Genomic DNA, 23279 nt, shown 5'->3' with positions numbered 1-23279 from the left:
AAGGTGAGCATCTTAAAAGCTGTCTGTGGTAAACTTTTGAGTATAACTACTAGTTGAAAACAGTATTATAGTTCAGAAAGAACATCCTATATGTTTTCTTTAAGCACACTGATCTTTAAGTTTAGATCAGAAGTTTCAGACACTTTGTATCATATTATATGGTTGGTAGTCTGTAAAGCCCCTTGTAGAATATTTCAAATGCATAAAATAAGATTGCAAAGAAAACTAGTTATGCTGAAATGCAGTTTCAGCATGTAACATAGTAGTATGTGCTTATACTAAATAAATGTAAAAGCAAGTCTAGTAATAAATACAATTTCAAGAAAAAAAAAGACAAACATGATGTTTCAAGACGTTGCAACAACTGTAAAAAATGAAAATATGTAGGATTTCTTTTGGTAACAAGTTACAGATATGGTTAATAATACTACTTGGGTTTCCTAGTGGGCTATCTTGTCTTCTTCACTTTTTTTTTTTTTAATATTTTTTTTAATTTTTATTTATTTATGATAGTCACACACACAGAGAGAGAGGCAGAGACACAGGCAGAGGGAGAAGCAGGCTCCATGCACCGGGAGCCCGACGTGGGATTCGATCTGGGGTCTCCGGATCGCGCCCTGGGCCAAAGGCAGGCGCCAAACCGCTGCGCCACCCAGGGATCCCTCTTCTTCACTTTTGTAGAAGAGTCTGTTTTTTTTGTAAGGGGGTTAGTGACCAGAATCTTATTTTTTAGTTTGTTTGCTTTGTCACCTTACTTTATTAGCTGATTTCCTTCTTTTACATCAGTACCTACCCATTTCCATCAATTTTCTACTACTAAAAATAAAAATAAGTATACATGAATAAAATTGGAAATAACTAGTGGAGAAGCTGCTAGATCCATTACCATTTTGGACACTGAGAGACTTATTCTTGTTAGTGCCCGGGGGTAATCAAGCCCTGAAAGACCTCCAGTAATTAAAGATCACTAGAAGTCAAGTAGCTCCTAGAGGGCCAGTTTATTATTTTATGTACTGAAAGTACTCAAAATCCTTATAATCAGGGTATAGCTGTAGTTAGAGCTATTTTGAGGTCAGAAGGTTATTTAATTGAATATAGAGTAAGTACAAGGATATTTAGATGAATTGAATATCTACAGGTGTAAGAATGGCCTGTCATAAACAGAAAAATTGAAGTCCTATGACTGGTCTTCCTTCTCCAAGCATCATGCTTGGGCTTCCTATTAGCATATTTGTTCTGTTTTGTGTTATGTTAAAAGGATAGGCTTTGGAGCCAGACTGACATAGGTTTGAATCCCATGTCCATCTCTAACTAATTGTGTGACCTAAGATAAACTATTTACATGTGTTTTAATTTATTTATTTATAATACGGAAACAGTAACACTTTTAAGATAGTCAAAAGGACCAAATGACACATAATATATGTGAAGTTCTTATAAGAACTAAGTAAATCGCAGGTCTAGACAGATTTGTGATTCCCATAATTAGCAGTAAGTACTAAAATTCTAACAGCTTAAGTTAGAAGTTTACTCTTTCTCATTAAAAAAAAATGGCAGTAAGCAGGCCAGAGTTAATCTGGTGCCTCTAGGATCTTCAAGGATCCAGGTTCCTTCTGAATGTCAGTTTGTTATTTTCTTTTGATACATACAAGATTAGCTTCTAGAATTCTGGCCATTTGCATTTGCACTTTGGGCACAAAAATGGAAGGGGAGATGAGAGAGACAAATGTCACATGCCATGTATCTTTAAAAAGGTACTGAAAAGCTGACACTCAATCATTTTTCTCTCTCTCTCTCTCTTTTTTTTTATCTCACTTGCCAAATTCCATGAAATAACTGCAAATTTAAAAGTAAAAAAATTGATAAAACTTGCTTCCTCAGCCTCCTTGGCAGTAAGGGAGATTAGGAAATGTAATCCTTATTCCTGGTAGCCACATGTCCAGCAAAACATCAAGGTTCCTTTTAATAAGGAGTTGGAGGAAAATGGATGTTGGGTGTTTTATAAGCAGTTTCTTCCATTGTAGCACTTATTATCAATATTATTTATTATATTGCTAATAACAAGCTCTAATGGTCTAAGTGCTGTTACTTTCAGATGATTTTGCATAACTATGTTTGGATTCATTATATATCAATTTAACAGTCTTAAGCATATGTTATTTCCAAGTTTAATGGATCACCTTGAATAGCTACCATACTTAGAATTCAGAAATAATGTTTGTAGAATCAGTCTCAAGCTGGTCCTCTCATATATCTGTATCATTTAGGATGGATTTGCTATAACCAACAGAAAACCCTAGAGAAGTGTAACCAAATTGAGGATTTTTTTCCTTTTTTTAAAATTTAAATTCAATTTGCCAACATACAGTATAACAGCCAGTACTCATCCCATCAAGTGTCCTCCTAGAGCCCATCACCCAGTCACTGCATTGCCCCATCCACCTCCCCTTCCACAGAGGGTTTTTTTTTTTTTTTTAAGATTTTATTCATTCATTAGAGCACAGAGAGAGAGAGAGAGAGAGAGAGGCAGAGACACAGGCAGAGGGAGAAGCAGGCTCCACATAAGGAGCACGACGTGGGACTTGATCCCCGGACTCCAGGATCACACCCTGGGCCAAAGGCAAGCACTAAACCGCTAAGCCACCCAGGTGTCCCTTCACAGAGGACTTTGTTTTGTTTTTATGCTTGCATAAGAAATCCATATGTAGGCACTTCTGGGCTGGTACAGCAGCTCCATGGTATAATCAAGGACTAAGTCTTTCTCATTCTGCTCTCTTTAGCCTACGACTTTAATTCACAGTTTTGTTTCTTCATGATTTAAAGGTGGCTCCTGCATTCCAGACAGGAAAAAGGTGAAAAGGGCAAGAGCAAAGGGTCCTTCTGTTCCTATTTGCAAAGTTATATTTTCTTCATACTCTACCAGCATATATTCTTGACCAAGGGAGGGTTATAAATAAATTTTCTATGTGGGCAGATTGCTATCTGAATAAAAAAGAGAAATTTTGTAATCTAGAAGGAAATGAAGACTTAATATTCATAAAATACTAGCAGTATCTATCAAAGTATGTGCTTAAAATTTTTTAATATGTTGATTTATTAAGTCTTCAGATTTATTAAACTTTATTTTTGCAAACATACAGAACTTCAATTCGATTGGGGTTTCATATTTTTATTATCTCTCATGTTTCAGAGGAATGCTTTGCAAGCAATATCTCCAGCCACCATGGAAGTTCTTATGAGAGTTCTGGCAGATTGTGATTCCTGGGAGGATGGAAATCCTGAAGAAGTGGGTAGGAAGGTAGAACTTACTCTAAAGTGCCTTACAGAGGTGGTTCATATCCTTCTCACTAGCAGCTCTGACCAGCGTCAAGTGGAAACCAGCACTATTTTGGAGAACTATTTTAAATTGCTAAATTCAGATCATTCAGCTTTACCTAATCAAAGGAGGTCCAGACAGTGGGAAAGCCGGTTCATAACTCTACAGATCAAAATGTTGAGTAAGTATTACATAAAGTTTATTATATACCAATTTCTCCGAGTCTGTGTTTTTTTAGACTTATTTGAAATTCAAGACTATCGTATAGGAAGTGTTGATTGTTTAATTCACCTATTGTGTTACTTTAGATTTTGATTTCAAAATAATATGGAATTGATTTGTTTACAGCACCTTTGCTTTGAGCCTCTTTTGTTTTTTGAAAGTGTAATCCACTAAAAGCATCAATGTTAAAAAGAAAGTCAGCAGGGGCGCCTGGATGGTTCAGTGGTTGAGCATCTGGCTTTGGCTCAGGTCATGATGCTGGGGTCTGGGGATCCAGTCCCACATCAGGCTTCCTCTGGGAAGCCTGCTTCTCCCTCTGCCTATGTCTCTGTCTCTCTATCTGGGTGTCTCAATAATAAATAAATAAAATCTTTATTTTTTTATTTTTATTTTTTAATAAATTAATTTTTTATTGGTGTTCAATTTACCAACATACAGAATAACACCCATAAAATCTTAAAAAAAAAAAAAACACAGCTGTTTTTAAGTTCTAGGAAAAGTAAATTTTTAGCAGGTGCCATTTGCATCGTCTAATAACCTATGGTAAAGAATCACATATGATCAATTTTATATGTGCTTTTATAAATCTATGTAGATGTCACTTTAACATCTGTCCTTTTTCTATAGGGCCTCTGTTTTATTTTGTTTCCTCAGAGCCTCTATGTATGTGTGTCTTGTTTCTTTTGCCCTGTCTTTGTTGGTGTCATTCTTTGCTTATATATCTTTGTTTTTTTCCTGTAATCTCTTTCATCAGTATATATGATTTCTTATTGTATATACTGTTAGGTTGATAGATAAAGTATTTTTAATTGAGAGTTTCTTTTTTAAAGAAATAAAATATTTTCAGGGCATGTGGGTGGCTCAGTTGGTTAAATGTCTACTCAGTTCTGGTCATGATCCTGGGGTCCTGGGATCGAACCTTGCATTGGATTCTCTGCTTAGTGAGAAGTCTTCTTCTGTGCCCCATTCCCACTCATACTCTCTTGCTCTATTTCAAATCAATAAAATCTTTAAAAAAATTAAAAAATAGGGATCCCTGGGTGGCGCAGCGGTTTGGCGCCTGCCTTTGGCCCAGGGCGCGATCCTGGAGACCCGGGATCGAATCCCACATCGGGCTCCCGGTGCGTGGAGCCTGCTTCTCCCTCTGCCTGTGTTTCTGCCCCTCTCTCTCTGTGTGTGACTATCATAAATAAATTAAAAAAAAAATTAAAAAAAATATTTTCATTACAGCTGTACTAGGAAACTTGGATAAAGAGTTTCTTGTATTCTAGCACCCAGACATAACCAACATTAATGGTTTATTGTGCAGCTCTTAGAGACTTAAAAACATGCTTGTGTGAGAGTATGTGTGGTATCTAATTTAAAAATATTAGACATCAAAATCCTGGTGAGACTTGATCCCTAACAATGCATAACAAAAGACTTTCTTTCTGTAGGAAAATAAGATTCATTTTATTTAGTTTCTGTTCTTCTGTAAGACATGTTGTGTTTTGTAATTGTTACAAACTGTAAGTTTATAAAGTTTGAGTCTATATTGAGTGGACTTATTTGTTAAAAACTATTGTATTATGCCAATTATCCCTTGATTTCTGAATGAGGATATATGTTCAGTAGGAAATAAGAGCAAACCATCATTATAAATGCATTGGTTCCCTAAATTTCATTTTCTTAATGGCCGTATGCTAATTTTATACTGTATAAGTAAGACTTGCCAAACATAAGCAGGTGTTGGTTATTAATAGCAAGTTGGGAACCACAGTTAGTTATACTTGAACACTATTATAAAGGAAGAACAACTATGTAAATCTCTGGGAAATATATATGACTTACATAAAAACAAATCTTTTTTTAAAAGATTTTGTTTTATTATTTATTTGACATAGAGAGCAAGAGAGCAAGCATAAGCAGGGGGAGCAGCAGAGGGAAAGGGAGAAGCAGGCTCCCCAGTGAGCAGGAAGTCTGATGTGGGCTCAATCATGATCTGAGCCAAAGGCAGATGCCTAACTGACTGAGCCATCCAGACATCCCCAAAACTTAAATATTTTTAATAATAAGTTATATTATTAATATTTCTATGAATATTTTTAATAAATTATAGAAATAAGTTTTCTTAACAAGTAATAAGTACAGTTTTGTTTTCTACTCTCCATCCCTATTTCTTTCTAATTCATTTTACATCTGTTTGTCAGCTGAAAAGCCAAACCTAAAAATATGGCCAAAGTAAATGTTTCTCTGATTCTAAATTTTCCACTTTATATAAATGGATGATTTTGTTTTTATTTTCCTAGATACCATCACAGCCATGTTAGACTGCACCGATAGGCCTGTTCTTCAGGCCATTTTCCTTAACAGTAATTGCTTTGAACATCTCATAAGACTGCTACAGAATTGCAAGGTATTTTTCTGTTATTATTGTCTTTGACTTTAAAAAGCTATTGTTTTGTTTATGCTTTGATTCAAATTTAAACTTTACTAATTTTCTTTTTTGTTGTGGTAAAACACACATAAAATTTACCATCTTAACCATTTTTTAGGGTATATAAGTCAGTGATATTAAATACATTCACATTGTTGTGCAACTTCACCACCATCCATTCTCCATATGTCTTTATGTCTTATAGAACTGAAACTCTATACCCATTAAACATTTCCACATTATCCCCTCTCCCTAGCCTCTTGGGCAACCACCATTCTACTTTCTGTCTCTATGATTTTTGATTACTTTAAGTACCTCATGTAAGTAGAATCATACAGTGTTTGTCTTTTTGTGACTGGCTTATTCCACTTAGCATAATGTCCTCAAGATTCATCCATGTTGTTGCATATTGCAGAATTTTCTTTCTTTTTTTTTTAGGCTGGATAATATTCCTTTGTGTATACATACCACATTTTGTTGATCCATTCATGTGTTGATGGACTCTTGTATTGATCCCTCCTTTTGGCTATCATGGGTAATGCTGCTATGAACACGAATACACCCATATCTCTTGGAGTTCCTGCTTTCAGTTCTTTTGGTTATATTCTAGAAATGAGATTGCTGAATCATAGAGTAATTAAATTCTAAAAATTTTGAGGAACCAACTTACTGTTTTCACAGTGGCTGTACCATTTTATATTCCCACCAATAATGCCCAAGAGTTCCAATGTCTTCACATTATCCATGATAGTTATTTTCTTCTTTTTGATAATTGCTATTCTAATGGGTGTGAAATAGTATCTCATTGTGATTTTGATTTGCCCTTAATGATTAGCAATACTAATGTACATCTTTTCATTTGCTTATTGGCTATTTGTATGTGTTTTTTTGAGAAATGTCTATGCAGGTTCTTGTGCATTTTTTTCTTGTGTATTTTTTAAGTGGGTTGTTTTTTGTTGAGTTTTAAAGTATTGTTGTGCATTGTTAAAATTTGGTGTGAGCATTTAACGCATATAATTGTGTGCTTTTGTTTTCATGTAAGATAATGTAGTTTGCATTTTCCTGTGTTATGACTTTAATATCTATATAATATTAAGTGGATGTACCATAATTTACTTAACTTTTCCCAATGGCAGATACTCCATTTATTTCCAACATTTTTGCTGTTACATAACTCCTTCAAATTCATAGACTAGAATTCTATTTCTGGTAGAATTTCTGGGTCACATGGCATAATATGCTTTTTCAAAATTAGGGAACGTTATATAAAAACAATTTGCAAGTAATTGGGGAATGGAGAAAAGTAGAAAAATAGAAATACCATTAGTGTTCTTGATACATAATGCCAATTTGATAATATTTTTCTTTTTTACTAGTTTATAGTTGTAACAGATTTGTGAGTACATAATAACTAATATCTGATTATTTTTTCATAAATTTCAAGATGGTATCAGAAATATTTTAGAGAGGTTCTTGAAAAGCCTTTGAAGCGCAGCCCCGGTGGCGCAGTGGTTTAGCACCGCCTGCAGCCCGGGGTGTGATCCTGGAGACTGGGGATCTAGTCCCACATCGGGCTCCCTGCATGGAGCCTGCTTTTCCCTCTGCCTGTGTCTCTGCCTCTCTCTCTCTGTCTCTCTCTCTCTCTGAATAAATAAATAAATCTTTAAAAAAAAAAAGCCTTTGAAAATGTTAACTACTTCAAAGAGCTTTTACTTTTTCTATTTGAGATATTCCTTTCATGGACTCCTTGCTGAAAAATACTAGGGTTTCATTCTGATATTGTAAGACTATCTCAAAATGAATTTCTTGAATTTTTCAAGAAAATTCTCTCTTTAGGAGAGATATCCCTGAAAGCATTTATGTTACTATGTTGCTTCTTAAAGTGAAATAGTAAGGAAATAGCATTAAAAAATAAGGAATATATTGATGAAGTAAATAGTGATAAGTATTTACAGTCAGTGAGTGTACCAAACTTCATTAGAGAGTGAAGATGCTTCCTCCCACCTTTTAAACATTATTCTTAGGAAGGAAATCATAGGGAAATGAAAGCAGCATAAGAGAACTGTTTATAAAGCCTTTTGTTAGTTGTTAAAAAAAAAAAAGCAACGTGGCATTATCATTTACAAAGGCAACTTCACTAATAAAGACAAAATCTCATATGTAGAGAACCTGCCAGTCACACATTATAGAAGGGTAAATCATTAGGATAAAGTGTAGTTCCTACTGAAATTGATTAGTGTTTTTCTTCAATATATGAAACTCAGATATAAAAAATATATCGTGGTCAGTAATATCTTTTGAAAATTACAAAGCTTTTTGGCATAGCAGTCATGATGTTGAGCTATACTATTTGCTCTTTCTACTGTGGTGTAGACTAAAGTTTCTTATGATGTAGATCTTGCTGACAATCCTAGCATTTTTAAATTTAATTATTTGATAGCACTTATCACATTTTGTTTTGAGACAGGAAATACTAGAGAATAAACGCATTTCAGAGAAAAAAATCAGGCTTTCTTCTGAGAAAGGCTCCGCCTTCTCTCCTGGTGGTGGTTGTCTTCTAGGCAAGATGTTCTACTCAGAATCACTATTAACTCATCAGTAAACATTATGAAGTCTTAACAGCATGGAGGAACCTTTGAAAGAAACCGTCCAACTTGTTTATTATACAAATGAAGAAATATGTCCTAAGAGATTAAATGATTAGCTCAAGATTAATACTGTTCTCTGATGGAGGCAGGATTTCTTACCCAGGTATTCTGGCCCTGAGTTCACTGGTCATATGTAGTTTTGTTGTACTGATACTTAAGGTCAATAGAGTCAATAGAAAACGTTTTCTGTGCATTAAATATACTGATAAATCAATTTGATAGGGATGGGTTAATATGATTCTTAAATATATAAAAATGTTTAGAATCTTTTGAAAACTTAAGTTCTAAAATGTATTACAGGATGTTACAGATGACTATGATTGACTCCTGTTTAAATTATTTTGTTAGTAAGACAGAATCAAGACAGCAGTTGTTTAAATATTCAGACCCAGAGGAAACATTGTCAACTAAGCTTAAACAAATATTTTATGAATTTCATGGAGAACTTTAGGCTGACTGCCTGTAGTTTCAGTGCTTTCTTTTTGTATGAGATTAACCAGCCAGTTTATGCATTAATTTCCTAACATATCTGTGCAAAGACTTTCAGGTTATCAAAATGAGTTCCATCTACCATGAAGTACTTAAAATATAATTCAGTGGAATCATACATTTAACTTTTCTGGTAACTGTGATGAACCTTAAACATTTGAGAGTTGTTTTGTTTCACCATATTACAGTTTGGAAGGGGGGGATATGCTTTGAATTAATGTAAAAATTATTTTTAAAAGCTGTCCAAGGACATTGGGATTAATGAGAAGAAAATAACAGCAAATTTCTAGTAGCAAAGAGAAGGGTTCAAAACTATTACATTTACCTTAGCACTCTGCTTGGAGTTTTAATCAGTTTTTAATTTAAATATAGATGTGTAGTATATTATAAATATGTAAAATTCTATTTGAGGACTTAAGTCATAAGATTCTGGAAAGTTGTTGATACTGTGGTCTTGTTCACATTCCTTAATTTGATTTCTTCACTTTCTTCCTTTTCTTCTCCACATTTACCCTCTGAAAATCAACTGCAGCAAAAATTTCTCAACAAGGCAGTCTTAATAGGAATGAGAATTTATGAAAGGAGCAACTAAGGGATACTTTGTGGAAAAGAATGTTGGGAGTGGATATACAGAACGGCATGGTTGGAAGGTTGATTTTGGGAGTTGTACCTGCCTGGATTCATGCACATTGCCTTATTTGAATAAGTTTCTTTTCATTTAAAACATGAAAGTAGATTTTTTTTTTTTAATTCTAGAGCAATAATCAACATAGATTTTGGAGGAAAAAAGGAAGTATGAAAATAAATTTTCATAATTTTTTATAAAACATGTTTGTATATATAAATATCAAAAAAATTTTAAAACTGTGGCAAAATACTCATAACAATATTTGTATATATATTTTTAAGGGTATATTTTTACAAAACTGGAATACCAGTGAATATTTTTGTATTCTACATTTAAATGTATTATATCGTGACTCCCATATACCATCATACATTTTTCAAAACATTGTTTTTAATGACTGCAAATATTTCAACCCAGAAGTTCACAGAAGTATGGGGTCCCCAAGATCATTTTAGGGAATCTGCAAAATCTAATCTTAACATCTCAGTTTGAGACTAGATTTTTCATAAACTTTGAATCAGAACAACATTGTAACAGTCTGAATGCAAAGTAGATACTAGAGTTCATCTGTCTTCTATCAAGTCAGATGTTTAAAGAGATTGCAAAAATGTAAAAGCACTGCCATTCTCACTAACCTGTATTTGAAAACTCTAGGTTTTCATAAAAATGTGTTTTTATACCATCATATAATAGGTTTATTATTTTTGAATGAATAAACATTTTTAAATTTTTTTTAAAAAATTTATTTATGATAGTCACAGAGAGAGGGAGAGAGAGAGAGGCAGAGACACAGGCAGAGGGAGAAGCAGGCTCCATGCACCGGGAGCCCGATGTGGGATTCGATGCCGGGTCTCCAGGATCGCGCCCTGGGCCAAAGGCAGGCGCTAAACCGCTGCGCCACCCAGGGATCCCGAATAAACATTTTTTAAATGTTTTGATTTCAGTTTCTCATATGGTAAATATTGGGAAATGTAAACCCTATAAACAAAAGTTCTTTGGGATTCTTAGTAAATTTTAAGACTGCCAAGTGGTCGTGAGGCCAGAAAGTTTAAGGACTTCCCTCCCCTTTAGCCTCTGGATGAACCATAATTTACTTCACTATCCTACTGTTTAAGGATATTTGGATGGTTTCTTTATGCTATTATAAATAAAGTCAAAGTGAGCATCTCAGTTCTAAAATCTTGGTGTGAGTTCCTGATCATTTTTTTTAGAGTAGATGTCTATAAATATAATACTAACAAAGTAATTTTAAGATTCTTGATATGGATTGCTTTCTGGAAAGATTTAGTCATTTTTGCTTTCTTAATGTTTTTAGCATTCCTGTGTCCCTGCTCCAGATAATATGGAATATTAGTATTTAAAAAATTTTGCTGTTAATAATAATAGCTTTCATTTTTTAAACCCTTGTTATGTGCCAGACACTGTTAATAACCTAGTGTAGATTATCTCATTTAATCTGCATCCCTGTTTCATGAGTTATTCTTTTCCCTTTTGAGAAAATAAGCTCAGAGAAGTAGTTTTTCTTAAAACCAGACAGCTAATAATTATCAAAATCAGTATTCAAATCCAGGTTTCTGATTCCAAAGCCTGTTTTGTGTGCACTAATCTATATTTAGGTTAAGCTTTGTTTATGCTGTGTATATCATGTTATACCTTATCTTTATTTTATATTGCTTTATTTCAGTATATTACTAGACTTTTATTTTGTATTTCCTGAAATGAGAGAACTTCCTTCTTAGGATGCTCTTGATAAATTCCTTTATAAATCTAACTTTCTTCCCCTTTTCACTTTCATTTGCATTATCTTTCTTTTTATCCAAAATGTGCTTGAGATCTATTGGGATGCTAGTTTTATATGCTTAAGCCAAAATACTTGATTCTGTTCACAATCCCCATGTATGTCAGAGATAATCCTAATCCCCCTTGATGTAGAAATTAATATAACTTATGCTCAACTCTTAATTTTGGAAAATACATACATTCTTTGTCAAAGCACATTAGCACATTTGAGACTCTGAGAAATATTTTCCGAAAGAACTATTTTTAAAGTTAAATAGCATTTTACAAACATACTTGACTACAGAATCCTTACTGTACATTATTTACCATAATAAAGGACTATTAATCTATCTTAATAGCAAATTTCCTTCTTTTTTGTGAGACATTTTCTGCTGATTCTTTAAAGAATTTAGGAATATTAACTAACCTACTTATTGCAGTTATTTCTTATTTTAGTAGCTTCAAGTTCCAAGAGAGAAATAACCAACAATTAATTATATGGCATATGAACTAATATTAGTTTGTAATCCAAAAAGTGAATAGTTGATTTTCTGTTTAAAAGTAGTATACTTCACAGGTGGATTCTTGAATTTATTTTCAAGAGACATGGAAATCCATTTAGACTTCATTTCTGCTTATTGGTAACTATTTAATGTTCTTTCTCCATTATTCTTGTCTCTGTTTTTAACAGCTATTTTTAAATGCTAACAATAAGGTGGCAGACAAGAACGAGAAAGACCTTGCCAACAAATTACTGACAGAAATGAATGAGGACCAGGTATCTACAAAGCCTGCATCTTGTTTCAGCTGAAGTCAAAATCAGTCAATGGGAACAGCTATTCCTGTACTTTTTCTTCTTATGTCTTAAAATACACAAACACTATCTAATTCTAATCTTCATGAATTATTTTTGAAGATTGTTAAAAAATTAAAAATAAATTTTTTTTCATCTTAAACATTGAAATCCTGGTGGTTGATATAAATAGTCAACAGTATTCCAGCTGTATATGTGTGTATCCTGTTCAGTTTAAGGAGACACAAAGTACAGGAATGGGATCCCAGTATCAATGCTGTCCACATGGTGGTGACTTCATATTTTGGGAGCTTCTTTTTCTAAGCATTGTGGTGTATTGGGACCTTAGGCTTTGTTTGTGAATATGTCTGGTCAGTTTTAATATCTTGATTCTTTGCTTCTTGATGATAAGTAATGATTATAATTCAATGGACAACCCGAATCCTGGAGGAAGGGAAGAAGATGCTGAACTCTTTGAGTCTTACTTTAGCATAAAACTTAACCGTTTTCTATAAAGTCACTTTTATATGGATATAAAGCAGAAATAAGTAATTTTTGTTGCTTTTCAGTATTAGGTAATTTAGTTTTGAAAAAACTACTTACTAAAAGTGCTTTGGTATTTTTTCTTTCCCAAAATGTTTAGAGAGCTTACATGATATCTTTTGTTAATGTTCTCTTAATACCCAGGTTTATAAATAGAACTGTGGTATAAAGAGACTTGAAAATCTATTGTTTTCTGTTCTGGATGTAAAATATCAACTATAGAGTACCATTTTAGATTTCTCTATAAATGTTAGTTCCTCTTAAGGCCTTCTTATATAGGTTAACAAAATAGTTACAATGATATTCTTAGGGGTTTATGTTAGTATTTCTAATTATGTTAGCTTTCCTAGTTACGTGATGCCTAGCCATCTTGGACAAAGTGTAGGAAAGATCTTATTCATATGAAATCCTTTATGCAGAATGATTAATGCATATTATAATGTGTTTATTACATATATGCTATGTATATGTAATAATGTTTAATAAATAACATTAACAGAAATCAAGATACTGGCTTAAAAGTGATAGATCTTAGTTTAAAATGACAGAGACCAAATCAGTCCCCTTTTACTCAGGTCATTTTTAGTGGGAGGGAGAAAGGAAAGTCCCATTTGTGGAGTGAGTAGCTTTAAGTCATAGTAATATATTCCCAAAAGCAGATTTTTGGGACTGTGAGTTTTTGCAACATTTCTACTTCTGCTATGCTTTCATGGTTGATTAAGCCTGATTATATAACAATCATGTTCAGTTTTTTTAATGTTAATGTTATATTTTGTTTTCACTTTTTTCCTCTAAATGTACTGCCCTAAAATTTAATACATTTCTTTATGATGAAGCTTAAACAGAAATAGACAAAATGAAGCTGAAGCTGTTTTGTTTTTTTTTCCAGCTTTTGGCATAAAGGTTACCTTCTCAGAAACGTGATAATGCTTATAGATGAATATTTCATTTTCTGTTATGCCTCAAATTTTGCACTTTATGTAAAAATAGAATACCTTATTGTTTGAAGTGTGATTGGTGAATAAACATACCATTTCAATTGTAACACAGGGCTTGGAAGCCAAATAGACAACACCATTTTAAGCATCTTATTATACATGCTAATAAAATTTCAAACTAAAAGGTTCAGTATATTTCTGAAGAGAAATTAAAATGTAATAGAATTTCCAATGATAGACATCCCTCCCTTCCTCTGGAGATTGTCCATTATTTTTAAAAGCATGTATTAAGCTTGGTGTTCTTTTTGGTTTTGGTTTTGGTTTTTTTCCAAAACATTTCAGAGTAATAAGTGAATGTAGTGTTGTCCTTGATACGTGGTTTATTTTCTGTCAAATAGGTAACTTTTCTTGCAGGTATAGTGTTTCAGAAATCTGTTTTATTGGAAGAGGAATGTATTGCATGTTTAGTAATTATTTTTTCAGGTTTTCAGAACAAGGGTTTCCTGGCTGAATACAAATGTTGAACATGTTGTTAATTTCTTGCCTCCTTTTTTTTTCTCCTCTCTCTCTGGTAGGTGTTTCAGGGACAATTGGATTGTTTGGCTATATCAACCATTCAGGCTTTGACAGCAGTAATGAACAAATCTCCAGCTGCTAAGGTGAAACATACATCCTCAAGCTCTAAATTGTTATTTAAATATACTAATTTTCACTGTGTAATTCCCAAAGTAATGTATGAAAGTATGTGTATAGTACCTGTTGTTTCACACCTGAAGTGAAATAGTTCACAAACTATCTCAGTACAGGAATCATTTTGCTGATAATTTTAGAGACAAACACCTATGGGCACTACTTTAGGATTTTATGATACAATTGTAACCTAATAGTGGATTTATATAGTGTCAGTCAACAAAGGTAACACTGGTGTTGAAATGATTATTTTAAGTGATTTCTATGGTTAGTGTGTTTAAAGAATTACATTTTATGTCATAGTTTTTCTTCATTAATAAATCATGACTCTTTCACTTTGCTCAGTTTATGACTGACTACATTGTGAACATTTTCCACATGTGAGCAGCCTTTTCAGTTTGGGACTTGTTTTTCCAGATGACCATGGAAGTTCTGCTAGTTACTCTTAGGGTTTTCTTTCTTTCTCATTCACTACCATTGATTCTGTCCTGCTTTTCACTTACACTGATTTTGTGCTAGTAATTTCCACATTGAATAGTTTTAAGGATTAGTGAGATCATCTTTGTAAGGTGGTAAGCATAGTGCTAGGCACATGCTAAATCCTTGATAAATATCAGTGTCTATCATCATCATCGTTATTATTACAATTACCATTTTTCCTTTTATCTAACACCTCTAATATAGTTCATGGTTTGCCTTTCTAATAGCAGACATGAATGAATGATTCCTTGTTCCCTAAGCCATGCCTTTAGTAGTATTCCTTACTTTCCATTAGTTTTTGTTAGGAGACTCTTAAAAATTGCTCTGTAAATGTTGCTATATATAACTCATGGTTAGATGCTTACTAGATAGGCTTATACAACTTTTACAGGCTGGTTTAGGAATTGAATGCCATTTACAATAGTTTCTGTAAAAAATCATTTTGGAGCATCTGGGTGGCTCAGTCAGTTAAAAGCATTTGCCTTTGGCTTAGGTCATGATCTCACAGTTCTGGGATGGAATTCTGGGATTGAGCCCCATGTTGGGCTTCCCCACTCAGTGCAGAGTTGGCATCTCCTGCTTCTCTTGCTTATGCTCTCTCTCACTCGTTCTTTCTCAAATAAATAAAATCTTTTTAAAAAATCATTTTAAGTTCTAAGTAATTGATTTGAGTATAATAGATTGTACTATACTCGAATTTCAGACCTGGAATGATGTTCAAGTCTTATTAAAATACAATTTTTAAAAATTATATAATGCTTTGTATGATTTAAATTTCAAAAAGTTACTTTAAAAATACCCTTTTGGGAAGCACTTGGATGGTTCAGTCAGCTAAGTGTCTGACTCTTGACCTCAGCTCAGGCCTTGATCTCAGGGTTGTGGAGTTGAGGCCCATGTCTAGCTCCATACTCAGCATGCAGTCAGCTTGAGATTCTCTCTCTCCCTCTACTCCTTTTCCCATTCATGCTGTCTGTCTCTCACTCTCTAAATATATAGATTAATTACTGAAATCTTTTTTTATAAAAGCCCTTTAAAAAATGATTGGTATTCTTTTTTTAAGTTTTTTTTTCTTTTTTTAAGTTTTTATTTAAATTACAGTTAAGATACAGTGTAATATTAGCTTCAGGTGTACAATATAGTTATTCAACACTTCCATACAGCACACTGTCAGTGTTCATCACAGCAAGTCACTTCTTGCTCTCCATCACCTGTATAACCTACCTCCCCACCCACCTCTCCTCTGGTAACCATTAGTGTGTACTCTATAGGTAAGAGTCGGTTTCTTAGCTTCTCTCTCTCTCTCTCTCTCTCTCTCTTTTTTTTTTCCCTAGGCCTGTTTGTTTTGTTTCTTAAATGCCACATATGAATGAAATCCTACAAATCCTATTTGTCTTTCTCTGACTGACTTATTTCGCTTAACATAATACTCTAGATCCATCCATGTCATTGCAAATGATATTTCATCTTTTGTATGACTGAGAAATAGTCCATCATATATATATTTATATATCTCTCTGTTTCTCTCTATATATCTACACACACCTTCTTTATCCATTCATCAATTGATGGACACTTGGGCTATTTCTATAATTTGACCACTGTAGCTAATACTGCTATAAACATAGGGGTGCTGCATCCCTTTGAATTAGTATTAAAAAATTCCTTTAAAAAATTTTCTTCCTCCCCTTCGCCCATAGTCAACTAGTTCCCCTCCACAGAGGCAACCAATCTTACTCATTTTATTTAAATATTTGATTTTAAGTATATAGATTGATGCCTGATTTACTGGACCAATGTCGTATTACTAGCTTTTTTGGTTGTCTCTTTATTTTACTTCTAGGGTTGTGTGCCCACTTGTTCAAAAATACGTATGACTTAGATCCTAATAATATGAACTTGATATTTCAGATAATTCAGTCCTTTTAGATACAAAAAGCAGAGAGAAAAACTGGGTTGCCGAACTCTAATTTAATCTTGAGAGACTGCTGACTCCTTTTACCCCCAAAGTCTCCTCAATTTCTTCTCCGTATTTGTTTTGATTTCATACATATTTCATGTAAAACTATATCATTACAAATCAAGTGAAAGGAAATGAATGTACCTGAATCTGAAATGAAAATAATAATTTTATAATGTACAATTTTTACTTATTTATTTTACATTTTGATAGACTATGGTCACATATTTCAGAAGGTATATAGTCTATTTTAAGATGAAGTGATTTAAGAAATAAATATTGAACTCAGTCTTTTCAATATTAAGTTAATTAACTTAAATGATTATATAACGGCATTTTAAAATTCCAACAAATACAGTCTTTGAAGATTGTGCTTTGATGTATTTCTTTCCCTTCCCCTAGGAAGTATTTAAAGAAAGAATTGGTTATACACATATGTTTGAGGTTTTAAAATCCCTGGGTCAGCCACCACTGGAACTACTTAAAGAACTTATGAATATGGTGAGTTTTTTAGTTTTTAATTATTAAACAAGTTCCATTATCTCCCTATCCAACGTGGTTACTAACCTTTTGTCTTTTATGTTGCTTTATAGGCTGTAGAGGGTGACCACACTTCAGTTGGGATATTGGGCATTAGTAATGTCCATCCTCTCTTGCTTCTTATCCAGTGGCTTCCAGAGCTAGAATCCCATGATCTGCAAATTTTCATCTCTGATTGGCTGAAAAGAATTTGCTGTATTAATAGGCAGAGTCGAACTACTTGTGTCAATGCAAACATGGGAATTCACATCATCAAAACACTTGATTCCCATTCTTCCCTCCATCGAACTTGTGCTGAGAACTTGATTGCACTTCATGGTTCCTTGGGGAGTCAGTCAGTGAGCTCAGAAGAAATACGTCGACTACTGAGATTGCTGAGAGTGGATGAATCTGAATATATTCACCCTTACACCACTCCTGTGACTCGAGCAATTCTGACAATGGCCCGAAAACAAAGTCTAGAGAGTGCACTACAGTATTTTAATTTGTCACATAGTATGGCAGGAATTACTGTGCCTTCCATACAGAAGTGGCCAGGATCTGCCTTTTCTTTCAATGCTTGGTTTTGCTTAGATCAGGATCAGTTGACTCTTGGCATTGCTAACAAAGGAGGAAAAAGAAAACAATTGTACAGGTACTGGTACAAATTATGGAATGTAAATGAATACTGTCACAACAATATATGCTGTAATTCCCAAACAGGAAAAAGCTTTTCAAGCCTCTAGTTTTTAAATGCAGGACAGTTTATCTGAAGCTTCTCTATCCTTAGGGTATATACAGTTTAATTATTAGTATTTTATTATTTCATTATATTGATTACATATCTCAAATATTTTGCTAGTTCTTTGGTTTAGAAGCAAAGTTCCTTCTTAAAAGTATTGTAAAAGTGGAGAAAAAGGAAAAATTTTTAAATGAATGCTGATCTTTTTGTTCCATTGAAAATGCCATATATTTATATGAAGGATCAGAAAACCTTTGTTTCTGTGGATCCAGACTTAATTAGTTCAGTAACTAATAAGTTTTAATACACCTTGTGATTTTTAAGACTTTTATTCATCTTTTTGAATCCTGTTTGAAAGAATTTTGAAGATTTGAAAGTTTATTGTTTTACTGTTGTTTGATAATGGGGTCCCACTCTTATGGCTACCTTTTTATAATTTACTAAACCAATTATTAAACCTAAAAAAGAATTATCTTTAAAGCAAGATTGGACTGATTGATACGTGGCAGCAGAATGTAAACCACAGCATAATTGATAAAGATATTCATGATGATATGGTTTTGTGTGTTCCAGTGATGATAACTCAACAACTGACTTCAAAGGTTCTGATAACATATATTTTTGTTAGCTTTTTTACAGGAAGTGGCATGGGTTTTGAAGCTTTTATTACCCATTCAGGTATGTTGGTTGTGGCAGTGTGCACAAAAAGAGAATATGCTACAGTTATGCTTCCTGACCACAGTTTCTGTGATTCCCTCTGGGTAAGGTTTTAGGACATCACATTTAACTTTTTCTGGTTCTTTCTTTTTATTTGTTTTTAAGTTTGATTTGCCAACATATAGTATAACACCCAGCATTCATCCCATCAAGTGTCCTCTTCAGTGTCCGTCACCCAGTTGCCCCATCCCCCTGCCCACTTCCCCTTCCTCAAACCTTTGTTTCCCAGAGTTAGGAGTCTCTCGTGGTTTGTCTCCCTCTCTAGTTTTTCCCACTCAGTTCCCCTCCTTATAATCCCTTTTACTATTTCTTATATTAAAAACACATTTGGTGCATGTACATCAGGAGTTGTCTCCTTTTTGAGAGTTGATTAATTTTCACTTTAAAATTCTATTTATGTTGAAGTTTATCTATAAGGAAGTTAACATCATTATCTTCATCATCATAAATTCAGCAGCAGTAAGTTTTCTCCTAAAAAGTTAAAAGGAAATGTTAACATTTCTTTCAAGTTCTCTAGAATCTGATTTGATTTTGAAACTCCATTTAAAATGAGAACATAAATTATTAAAAACAATGCATTTCTGTTGCTTTTCTTAAAGTATAAATTGCTTATTAGAAAAATTGATTATAAAGAATACTCAGACTTGATAAGTGCAGAAAAGATACTTAAAATTGTGTATAAATTTTCCAGAATAGATGTAAATGCTTTTATTGTACTACAGGAAAAATTGTCATTCACTTTAAGAACAGAATTTTAACCAAGATTTAATTATGCTTATTCTCAATGTTCTACTGTTCACACAAACTAATACTCTGAAAGTATTTATCATTCCAAAGATTTAATGTAATTTTAATCTTTAAATTTATGTCTTACTTTATTAGCACAACATAACCATTGTTCATATGCCTGGAAAAAGACCCTTTGGTCAGAGCCTTGTCTATATCTATGACAATGGACAGCAGAAGGTCTCTGCCCCTCTCAGATTTCCTGCCATGAATGAAGTAAGCATATCTAACCTATTCTTTATGGGACCCATTGACTCTTGGGGAAAAAAAATTTTTTTTAAAGATTTATTTATTTATGAGAGAATGAGAGAGAGAGAGAGAGAGAGAGAGAGAGAGGGGCAGAGACACAGGCAGAGGGAGAAGCAGGCTCCATGCCAGGAGCCCGATGCAGGACTCGATCCCGGGACTCCAGGATCGCACCCTGGGCCAAAGCAGGTGCCAAACCACTGAGCCACCCAGGGATCCCCCTTGAAAAATTTTAATTTAATGTAGAAGGTTCTGTTTTTTTAAAAATACGTGCCCATAAATTTTAAAGGGTTTTCTATATTATAATGTATAGTAAGTTAATATTTAATACCATTAGCCTATCATTATTAGATGAAGTTAGACAACATGTAATAAAAACAACTTAAAGAAGAAACAAATGTAGTTAAATTAGGCTTAGGAGAAAAAGACTAAAAATAGGAAAGCCAAAGAAATTGAATAGTAGAGAGCAAAAGATTGTTTAATAAAGCTCCTCCAAGGGCGCCTGCATGGCTCAGTCAGAAGAGCATGGGACTCTTGTGGTTATGAGTTCAAGCCCCACACGGAGTGTAAAAATTACTTTAAAATAAAATCTTTTAGTAAATAAATAAAGCCCATCACGTATACAGGGTACTTAGAGATTATTATGATGGGCTCTTTTTCATTTCTACTGAATTTAAAATAGTAATGAAGAAACTTTTTTTTTTTTTAGAAACTTTTTTTTAAAAGATTTTATTTATTCATGATAGACAGAGAGAGAGATGCAGAGACATAGGGACAAGCAAGCTCCCGGTGGGGAGCCTGATGCGGGACTCGATCCCAGGATCTCGGGATCATGACCTGAGCCAAAGGCAGATGCTCAATCACTGAGCCACCCAGGTATCCCAGTTATGAAGAAACTTTAAACCTTTAAATTGTAGTCAAATATAAACCAGAATTTACTGAGATGATTTTTTTTTTTTTTTAAGATTTTATTTATTTATTCATAGACACAGAGAGAGAGGCAGAGACACAGGCAGAGGGAGAAGCAGGCTCCATGCAGGTATCCCGATGTGGGACTCGATCCCGGGTCTCCAGGATCGCACCCCAGGCTGCAGGCGGCGCCAAACCGCTGTGCCACCGGGGCTGCCCTACTGAGATGATTCTTGAAGAACATTAGTGTAAAGGTTTTTTGAAAATTCTTAAATAATTTTGAAAGAGCTTTTTAAAAAAATGATGAAATACATTATTTCCTAAGTCCTTTTAGGATTCTAGTAATTGTTGTTATCCATCCTGATGCTCATTACAGAATAACCTGTAATTATTATTATTTATACAAATGTTTAGCTTGTTTATAAATTTTAAGGGCAAAAAGTAGTTTCCTCTATTTGAGAATACAGTAAAATTGTTAAAGATTTTAAAAATACTCATTAAAATGTGAGTTATAAAAGTAATGCATCTAAATACCATAGGCCAAAAGTAACATCTGTAATGACTTATGTGTACACACATTATGACCCAGTAAAATTAAAACTTCCTGTTTTAGTTTCCATCTATTTGTTTTCTTAATTTTATGTACTGTTTTTTTTTCAATATCAAGTTAGAGATGTAATTAAAATTGTGTAATTTATTTTGTTTCTTAATTCTTAGCCTTTTATTTCCTGCTGCATTGGTTCAGCTGGGCAAAGAACCACGACTCCTCCACCATCCCAAATTCCAGATCCGCCTTTTTCTTCCCCCATTACTCCTCATCGGACATCATTTGGTGGAATTTTGTCATCAGCCTCCTGGGGAGGATCACTTGAAAAATCAAAACTGATTACCAAATTGATATCAGCTGGAACCCAAGATAGTGAATGGGGATGCCCCACATCTCTGGAGGGTCAGCTAGGGTCTGTTACCATCTTCTACGAAGCACTACAGCCTCCTCAAGTGAAGGCATTATATTTAGCAGGTGAGCATGTACAGTCATACTTCTTAAACTTAGTTTTTTTGTTGCCTACATGTATTTTGAAGAATATATTTGATCTCAAGAGTATATTTGTATTTGTAATGGAAGCTGAAAGGGAAGAAAAAACTAACTACATTTCATCCTCCCCACCTCTAACTTGATTGGGGTATTATTGATATAGAACATAGGTATGTTTAAGAAGTACAGTGTAGGGATGCCTGGGTGGCTCAGTGGTTGAGCGTCTGCCTTTGGCCCAGGGTGTGATCCTGGAGTCCCAGGATCAAGTCTCACGTCAGGCTCCCTGCATGGAGTCGCCTTCTCCTTCTGCCTGTGTCTCTGCCTCTCTCTCTCTGTCTGTCATGAATAAATAAAATCTTAAAAAAAAAAAAAAGTATAATGTGATGATTTGGTACACATATATATTGCAAAATGATTACCACAATAAGGTTAGTTAGGACCTCTGTACCTCACATAAGTACAGCGTGTGATTGTGTGATGTGTGGTGAAAGCATTTGAGATCTACTCTCTTTTTTTTTTCTTAAGATTTTATTTATTTATTCATGAGAGACACACAGAGAGAGGCAGAGACACAGGCAGAGGGAGAAGCATGCTTTATGTGGAGCCTGACGTGGGACTCGATCCCAGGTCTCCAGGATCAGGCCCTGGGCTGAAGGTGGCGCTAAACCGCTGAGCCACCTGGGCTGCCCTACTCTCTTAATAACTTTGTGGGATATAATATAGTATAGTTAACTCTAGTACACCATACCTTTTTTTTTTGGTAAGCATAAATAAAGCAAACCTTTAGGAAATATTTCAAATATCCATAATAACGTCTATATTAGTCTGTTAGGACTGCTCTAACACAATACCACAGACTTGGGTTACTTAAACACTATTTCTTCACAATTCTGGATGTATAATTCCAAGATCAAGTTTCCATCAGTCTTGGTTTCTGTTGAAGATTCTCCCTGGCTGTAGATGACTGCCTTCTCACTGTGACCTCACATGGCATCTTCCCTTGGTGTATATGCGAAGAGAAAGATGTCTATTCCTCTTCTTATGAGGGACCCTTATGACATCATTTAACTTTAGATACCTCCTTAAAGACCCTATCTCCAAATATAATCACGTAGGGGGCTAAAACTTCAACATATGAGTTTGGGAGGGACATAATTCAGTATATAATATTGCCAGTACTTTTGACAGATTTTAATAAATTGATGAAACAAAATATAAGTCTATGTTTATAAGAAATCATATGATTGATTCTAAAATTATGTGTCTTGTTCTAAGACTTGTCATTTTTATATTAACATACCTGAAGAAGTGAGGACAGAAGAATCCTATTTCTTGGATAAGATTACAAGCTATTTTTGTTTTGGCTTTTCCTTTTTCTTTTGGCAGTGATTTTAAAGATACACACTGTTATTATTGGATCATAAC

The 23279-nt window shown here is 33.9% G+C and overlaps 1 protein-coding gene across 2 annotated transcripts in view; it reads left to right on the top strand.

Moving 5' to 3' along the window:
- The window catches only part of NBEAL1 (neurobeachin like 1), a 180684-nt gene that overhangs the window by 50182 nt on the left and 107223 nt on the right, over positions 1-23279 (top strand). Inside the window, exons 9-17 of one of the 2 annotated variants that reach the window (XM_072741979.1) lie at positions 3191-3497; positions 5827-5933; positions 12190-12276; positions 14348-14431; positions 17302-17400; positions 17493-18073; positions 18789-18921; positions 19760-19879; positions 21536-21839. In XM_072741979.1, coding sequence (XP_072598080.1) covers positions 3191-3497; positions 5827-5933; positions 12190-12276; positions 14348-14431; positions 17302-17400; positions 17493-18073; positions 18789-18921; positions 19760-19879; positions 21536-21839 — 1822 coding nt within the window. The remainder of the gene's footprint in view (positions 1-3190; positions 3498-5826; positions 5934-12189; positions 12277-14347; positions 14432-17301; positions 17401-17492; positions 18074-18788; positions 18922-19759; positions 19880-21535; positions 21840-23279) is intronic. The other variant, XM_026002514.2, reaches the window with a different exon arrangement.

Source organism: Vulpes vulpes, chromosome 16 (genome assembly GCF_048418805.1).
Source record: "Vulpes vulpes isolate BD-2025 chromosome 16, VulVul3, whole genome shotgun sequence".
Taxonomy (NCBI): Eukaryota; Metazoa; Chordata; class Mammalia; order Carnivora; family Canidae; genus Vulpes; species Vulpes vulpes.
The sequence above is the reverse complement of the archived record's forward strand: the minus strand, read 5'-3'. Positions and strand labels throughout refer to the sequence as shown.